The 7,588-nt window shown below is 37.0% G+C and overlaps 1 protein-coding gene across 1 annotated transcript; it reads left to right on the forward strand.

The window, feature by feature from the left end:
* The first annotated feature begins 238 nt into the window (after window positions 1-238).
* On the forward strand, window positions 239-7,156 carry creb3l3a (cAMP responsive element binding protein 3-like 3a). Its single transcript, XM_057326303.1, has 10 exons — window positions 239-259; window positions 509-622; window positions 706-946; window positions 1,166-1,299; window positions 1,508-1,618; window positions 1,714-1,820; window positions 2,954-3,022; window positions 3,134-3,218; window positions 4,636-4,732; window positions 6,843-7,156. The coding sequence occupies exons 1-10, from the start codon at window positions 239-241 to the stop codon at window positions 7,154-7,156; spliced, it is 1,293 nt and encodes a 430-aa protein (XP_057182286.1).
* The last annotated feature ends 432 nt before the right edge of the window (window positions 7,157-7,588 follow it).

The following is a 7,588-nucleotide window of genomic DNA, read 5'->3' on the forward strand; positions in this document are numbered from 1 at the left end:
TTCATATGTTGCAAAATTGTTTTTGTTTTTTCAATATTAAATCATCAAAGCAGAGCCAATCAAATGACAGTCCTGTAAAAATGATTGTTGATGACCTGATTGTTAAGTTGGAGTTTGTACTTTGTCCTCACTGAGCTGAGAGTCGCAGACAAGTCAAGTCAACCCAATAACAGATATTTTGGCTCTGTCTCGTTTTATTCAAGGATATTTTAAACGTGTCAACCTTTGCTTTACTGAAATGGATCACTATTCAGATCAGGTATGTCTTAACATTGTGAGTTTTATTTATTTTTGTATGCTTACAAAATAAATGGGTGTCAAACGTAACCTTTGTTATCTTGCCCGCCCATGTAATAATTCACACAAAGCAAAGTTCGTCAAGTTACCATTTGTTGCAACATTTTTCAAAACTATTTTAAATGTTTATCTTATATTTGTTATTTCCATTGAATCCTAATGACAATAAATAAACAGCATTTTATTGATTTTTTTATTCGCTATCTGATAGGGTTGTGAAGGGTTAGACCTGCTCGATTTGCTCTTTGATAAGAATGACGGTATTTTACGGCATGAGGACGTGGGACTACAAAATGATCAGCTTTGGCCTGTTCTAGATCCTCACGTATGACAGCACACTCACCCAAAACTTTTCTACATCTTTAACCCACGTTTAACTCTCACTGGCTTGTTTTTGTGATTTTAAAGATGACGATGCCTGCCCAAGGTAGCGAGGACTTCTACAACGCACTTCTAGGTGGGTCTGATTCTGTGTACGGGTCTCCGGTTTGGTCGCCCTCTCCAAGTGACAGCGGAATCAGCGAGGACCCTCCTTCGGATCACATCGACAGCCCCCCACCCACTAGAAGCCCACCCACGGGTACCCGCTTCGTGGCATCCCAGACACGACCCGACCACGGCCTTGAAGCCAACTTTCCATTCCATCAGAGTGAGTTTGTAAAATGAACCTTCGCATGGGGATTTAATCCCACTGTAAACTCTGATGATCGCTAGTCTCCCGAAAGGGAACACAAACATCAACCTGCTTATTGATTCACAGCATTATGCATCCTTGTTTTGAACACTTTCTGGTGATAAGCTTCCTGAGATTTGTGAATCTCTCCGTGCACAAACAAAGAAGGATAAATAGCATTATCTGCCGCTGCAGATGGCTGGGAGACTGGCTTCTTCTCAAACCAGCCGGGAGGGATGCAGCGGGTATCAGAAGCACCGCAGGTGACACCAGCCACCGGATTCCCCCTCACTGTCATGGACCTGCTGCTATCTGGCACACCAGAACCTGTGAGTTTTCACTGGGGCATGACGCTAGGTAAAAGAGACCGGGCAGAATAGGGGAAAAGTAGACTCTTTAGTGCAGATAAAGTTAATGACAGGAATTCCGTTCAGCTGGGATGTGATCCCGTCTATCCATCGGACCATCCAGGCGCAGAGAAACGTTGATTGGATTTGTTACTTTCATGTAATATTGATATTCCTTTCGTCCCCACAGCCCACAAAGGCGTCCCAGCAGTCCTACCAAGAGCTGGTTCTTACGGAAGATGAGAAACGACTTCTCGCCAAGGAAGGAGTCGCGCTGCCAAGTCAGTTCCCGCTCACCAAGGTACAGAGCCCTCGGCTGGCAAATATACCATAAAAGTAGAGCGTGCCAGATTGTTTTTGATGTTCAATGTTTTCGATTTCCCCCCTACGATCAAGTACGAGGAAAGGATTCTGAAGAAAATTCGCAGGAAGATTCGCAACAAGCAGTCAGCCCAAGAGAGCCGGAAAAAGAAGAAAGAGTACACCGATGGCCTGGAAAGCAGGTATCGACTTTTGCGCCTGAACAAACGGAGCGGAAGATGGAAAGGATCAAGCTCGATGCAGAAGTTGCACTACAGTTCAGAAGTTTAGGGTCACTCGACTGAAATTTTTTCAAGATCTTAGAAAACCTTTTGATATGAAAGGTCTGAAAGGTTGAAATTAGCTATTTGGAGAAAATTTTTATTGTACTAAAAATATGATTATTTTTTACATTAATATAATATTTAAACAATCTTTATTCTTTATATATAAATATATATTTATATAAATTAAATATATTGTAATAATATAAGATATTCATATATAAGATATAATAATATCTTATTTAATACATTTATAATTAAATGTCTCAAGATTTTTTTCTAATAAAGACCTTGGACCACATATTGAAGGAAAAGCAGCCAATAAAAGCCCAGAATTCCCACTTTTATGTAATTCAATCAAAAATAATAAAATAAAGTAAAGTAAAGTAAAGTAAAGTAAAGTAAAGAATTCATAAGCAGCTATTAAGAAAAAAACTGTCTTTAATATAGTTTTAAACAGATCAAGAGAATGTACTGTTTCCATTGTGTCAATCTGTAGTCTATGAATTTAGTATTACTCTAAATTGTGGGAAAAATATAAATGTAGAAGTGATGTTATACTTTTGAATGGGTAGTGTGCATGTAATAAAAGAAGAATCATAATCCAAACCAATGAAATTTACAGCCACTGAACACAAACCCCCCTCGGCAAAATAGCAAGTGTAGAATAGAATAGAATGAGCTTTATTGGCCAAGTATGTTTCCACATACGAGGAATTTGTTATAGTGACAGAAGCTCCACAGTGCAACAGAAAGACAGCAACAGGACAGAACACAGATGATAAAAAAAATATATAATATACAATATAGAAATAGGCAATGTACAAAACAGCAAAAACACATATACAATATAGACAATTATGTATGTACAGGTCTGATATGTGCAAATTTGGTGAATAAATAATGTAAAATAGAGTTGTGCGTTCCGCGTTTAATGTCAAGTGTAGCATAATCAGATAAAAGCTCTGTGTTTGACAGTGGATGTGATTAGCTATTGCCTGCTTCCTTTACCTGAAATGAATTGGGTTTTCGTGGGAAATTCGTCTTTGTAGGATGGCCACATGCAATGCTCAGAACCAGGAGCTGCAGAGGAAAGTCTTCCAGCTGGAGAAATGCAACATGTGAGGGAATCATTTACTTGGTAATCCTCACAGTTCTGCTTCCGTCTTTTCCAGTGGGGCCCGTGGAGGCCCCTGAAAATTGAACTTTCGTGCTTTATCTTTTCATCACAGGTCTCTGATGGAACAGCTGCGGAGGCTCCAGGCGCTGGTCATGAACGGATCCAATAAACCGGCCCAGACCGGGGCTTGTGTTCTGGTGAGGGTCAAAAGAAACCACACTCGTGAAAAAATGAAAGAGGATTCAGGAGTACAGCGCACACAAACAACCACACACAAACCAATCTTTTGCTTTCATACATTTACCAAAAAGCTAATATGAAAGCAAAATTGTCCGTATTTACTTAATACACATTTCTTAGCTGGTCACAGTTCATCGACGCATGTTATTTCATAGATTTAAAAAAATGTTTTCTTTTCCATCTTTTACAAAAACAGACAATAATCAAATAACGTTATCAAGACTTGTGCGGCTTATTGGTTAATTTTGCCATTGTTTTTGGCAACAGGCTTTCAAAAATACGAACAACAGTAATCACAATAAAGGCAGACAATAGTAAGGTTACAGCAATGTTAGCAAATAATGGTAGATCTGAATGAGAAATGCTTTTAATGACAAATGTTCAAATGCTCTTAAAGTAAAACCTTCTGCCTCCATGTTATAATTACCATCTTGGTTCCAACCAGGAGCAGCTCAAATGTATATGACGCTGAACTTCAAGGAACACAGTAACTACAACAAGAAACTATACCTATAAGACTTCTTTACAGTAGCTACCTGAGAACTTTATATAGACCGTTTAAAAGCAACAACATAAACAAACTTGCACACGCTAGCTTTTGTGGCCCAAACTTAACTTCCGGTACACATCCGCATAGAATAGAGTCGCTGCAGATTATTTCTGATATCTAGCAAAAGAAATAACAAGTCAATTACATTAGCTAGCAAGTTAAAAGTATGTCTAGCCAGTTTTATTTTGGGTTACCAGTAGAACCACTCACACGACCCATTCAACAAATTGTTTATTCAATAAAATGAATATACAATAAAATTCAGAAAATTGTTTATTTAATACAATTAGTATACAATAAAATGTGACTATAAATTAATATTAACTAGGGCTGTCAAACGATTAATCGCGATTAATCGCATCCAGAATAAATGTTTGTGTTTACATAATATATGTCTGAATATGTACTGTATATATATTTAGGAAATATTTAAATGTATTTATTTATATTTACCAATAACTGAAATTTTATATTAACGTTTATTAATTGTTATATTTAATATTTTTCTTAAAAATATGCATTTATGTGTTCATAAATACAAAATTAATATGCACAGTACACGACATATATTAGGTAAACACAAACTTTTATTCTGGATGCTATTAATCACGATTAATCGTTTTACAGCCCTAATATTAACAAACATTACATTAATATTATTAGCCGCTTGCCAGAACGATCAACAAACACAGACCGGAAGTTAACTTAGGGCCAGGCGTGCGCATCCGGTGAAACCATGTTTCATAGCTATCAATCTATAGTTGCCAGAAAATTGTATGTAGCTTATATATAGTTGTCATATGTCATCTGTCTCTGTCCGTCAGATTCTGCTCCTCTCATTTACCCTGATTCTCCTGCCCAGTCTGAAGCCCTTCACAGATACCAAGGTCAGCCAGCATGGAGACTTTAGCCCACTGAGAGGTGAGTTATCTGGACCAAACATCTCCTGGACCACATCAAATCCATAATGACTACACAAACGAAAATGTTTAATGTTCCCTTTATAACACAAGGAATGCCATAGGAGAAATGAAAACAAAAACAAATTAGACAATCTTTGATATGCAGTTTGAGTGCAATTCTCTTCTGAAACTCATAAGTTCATTTTTCAAGAGAAAAATCTGAGAACCAAGAGACTTCAAGAAAAAGTTAAACTAAAAATGAAAATTCTGTCATTATTTATTCACCCTCATGTCATTCAAAACCTGTATAAGACGATTTTTTCAGTGGAACCCACAAAAAGATATTTTGAGAAATTTTGTTGTTTTTTGTCCACATAATGTGTAAGGTCCAATGTTGTTTGGTTACCGACATTCTTCAAAATATCTTCTTTTGTGTTCTGCAGTAGAAAGAAAGTCATACAGGTTTGGAATGACAACGAGGGTGAATAAACTTTAAAAGAATGTTCATTTTGTGGGTGAACTCCCTTTAAGTCTCAATTTACTCTTGGGTTAGTCTCACAGATGCCTTGGGAGAAACAGTCGAGAAAGGAAAGAGCTCCCATCTGTGATTTTTCTCTTCTACGTGTACGTCACATTCTGTCATCCCTAACTTGAATTTAAAATGTCACGCTTGGAGAACCGGGGGTCTTGAGCAATATGCGTAATGCATCATTTGGTTGACAAGCCATTAGGCCCGTGCTGAAACTTCATGACAGTTATTGGAAGTGTTGAAGGAGGTGGCTTGGTCCAGAAGAATGGCAAACAGCTTGGTCGTGTTTCCCTCATGTCGAATCAACGGCATGGAAGAAAAGCAGCAATTTGTCCTCATCAAAATGCTGTCAGTGCTTTTGAGGGGAATCAATTTTTATTCAGTGGGGTAAGCGGAGGTCATGGTTAAAGTTTGACGCAGTTGGTCACAGTCTTGTTCGATTAACGTCTCGTTGAGCTCTGTGGCTCTTTTGAAGTGATTGGTTGAAGTTCAGGGACATGCAATGGAATGGAAATGCAAAATGTTCAAGGTATTCAGTTTCTCATTTTTTCTCATAAAAATTATGAATTTAGCAATTCTGTTTGTTTAGTCTGAAGTTTTAGAAGAGATGTTAACATGTCAAGCTGTGAAAAATCACAGATTAGATTCCTTTATCTCTATTATTTCTCCTAGACATGAATAAAACTAAGTGGAAATCAAATGGGAATCTCCAATATTTCTCAGATCCGTCTCAGATATGTCTCCTTAGAAAAGACGCAGAAAAGAATTTCACAAGAGATCTCAACAATGTATTGAACTGAACTCAAATTAGATCAACAGTCAATATTATTGAAGACCTCAATATGAACTCAAACATTTCTCATCAAATTTACTCAAATCCAGATTATTTGACCTCTTTAATCTTGATTTTACACCTCCATATTCTTCATGTATTTCAATGTATTGTCTCAATTGTTTCTTTTTTATTTCTTCTAAACAATTTTAGTCGAAACATCTGTTGATACTTAAATGAAACACAACTCAATCAGATCTCCAGAACTACGAACAAGCAACCTCTAAGCATTTTTTTGTTCAATTTTAAGTTTGCAATCAAAATTTCAGTTGAAAAGATTTCTCATGAACTATTTCCAAGATATTTCAACAATCGTCCAAAATCTGATTTGTATCAATAAGAGATGCTATAGAAATCCTCTCTTATAAACACATTTTTCTTAACATTTTTTATTCATTTGGCAGACGCTTTTATCCAAATCAACATGTCCATTCAAATTTAACATTTGATCACTATGTGAAGTCCCAGGGAGCTTGCCCATGACCTTGCCATCGCTAGCGTCTGTCCTGCTGAGCCACAAGACTCTTTAATAAAACATAACCAAGAACTCCATTAAGTCTCCTGAGCTATGAAACAGCAATCTCTGAGCAATAACATTTTCCTTTGGGTAGTTCCTCACATCACACACTGATGTGAACTTTTGCCACGAGACAAACAACTTTCATAAAATGTTTGAGGGACATGAAAAAGCTTCTGAAAGCAAACTTTAAAGTGAAATCACCTCTGAAAGCTTGAAAGTCTCCTTCACGTTTTTTTTTTTTTGCCTAGTTCATTCCCGATCCCTGCACGACCTTCAGTCCTCTCGTGTGTTGCGCTCCCTGGAACATCCATACTCGGTGGTTGAAGACTCCAAAATTCTTTCTCGCTTCTCTGGGGACAAAAGGATAGAGGAGATAACATCTGTTCTGGGAGAACTTCGCAGGGGACCGGGATTTAGCAATTACGACCATGAATCTCACAACCACAGTCTTGACCAGCATGATGACTATTACGATGGAGACCCCATCACCGGGCATGTGGCAACAATGACCTTGAGTCCTCGTCGTGGCTCAAGGCGGAGTCCACATGCGGATGATATGTGAAGGGCAGAGAGGGATTTATCCAGGGATTTGTCAAAACTCCTTCAACAGCTCTTTTAAAGAGACTTCAGCTCACATGGCTGGAAGCTCTTTTTTCTTCTCGTAATTTTTTCTGCTGAACTAATCTTGTAGACTTTTTAGACTTTATAAACTTTTTACATATGACTGAATAAAATTATTTCAATTTTATTGGTTTGTTTATTTTTCTTAAAAATATGTATTTTCTCTTTTTTTCAGTTTGTAAACCTTATGAAACTCTCAATTTTGTTTTAGAATACAGTGGGGTCCAAAAGCAAAAGTAAAATATGTAAAACCGTTTTGCATTTTTTCAAAATCAATACAAATTTTCCATTACAATGGATATTAGCATGCAGAACAACAATTTGGAGTAAAAATAATCATATAAAATGATTAATAATTTAAATAATTATTAAT

Source organism: Triplophysa rosa, linkage group LG25 (genome assembly GCF_024868665.1).
Source record: "Triplophysa rosa linkage group LG25, Trosa_1v2, whole genome shotgun sequence".
Classification (NCBI taxonomy): Eukaryota; Metazoa; Chordata; class Actinopteri; order Cypriniformes; family Nemacheilidae; genus Triplophysa; species Triplophysa rosa.

What these genes read in the sequence shown, in the direction of transcription:
- creb3l3a (XM_057326303.1), top strand. Translation starts at nt 239, where the DNA reads ATGGATCACTATTCAGATCAG. An exon ending in TATCTGGCACACCAGAACCT is followed by an intron (nt 1,300 to 1,507) that starts GTGAGTTTTCAC and finishes TCGTCCCCACAG; the next exon opens with CCCACAAAGGCGTCCCAGCA. An exon ending in CAGCTGGAGAAATGCAACAT is followed by an intron (nt 3,023 to 3,133) that starts GTGAGGGAATCA and finishes TTTTCATCACAG; the next exon opens with GTCTCTGATGGAACAGCTGC.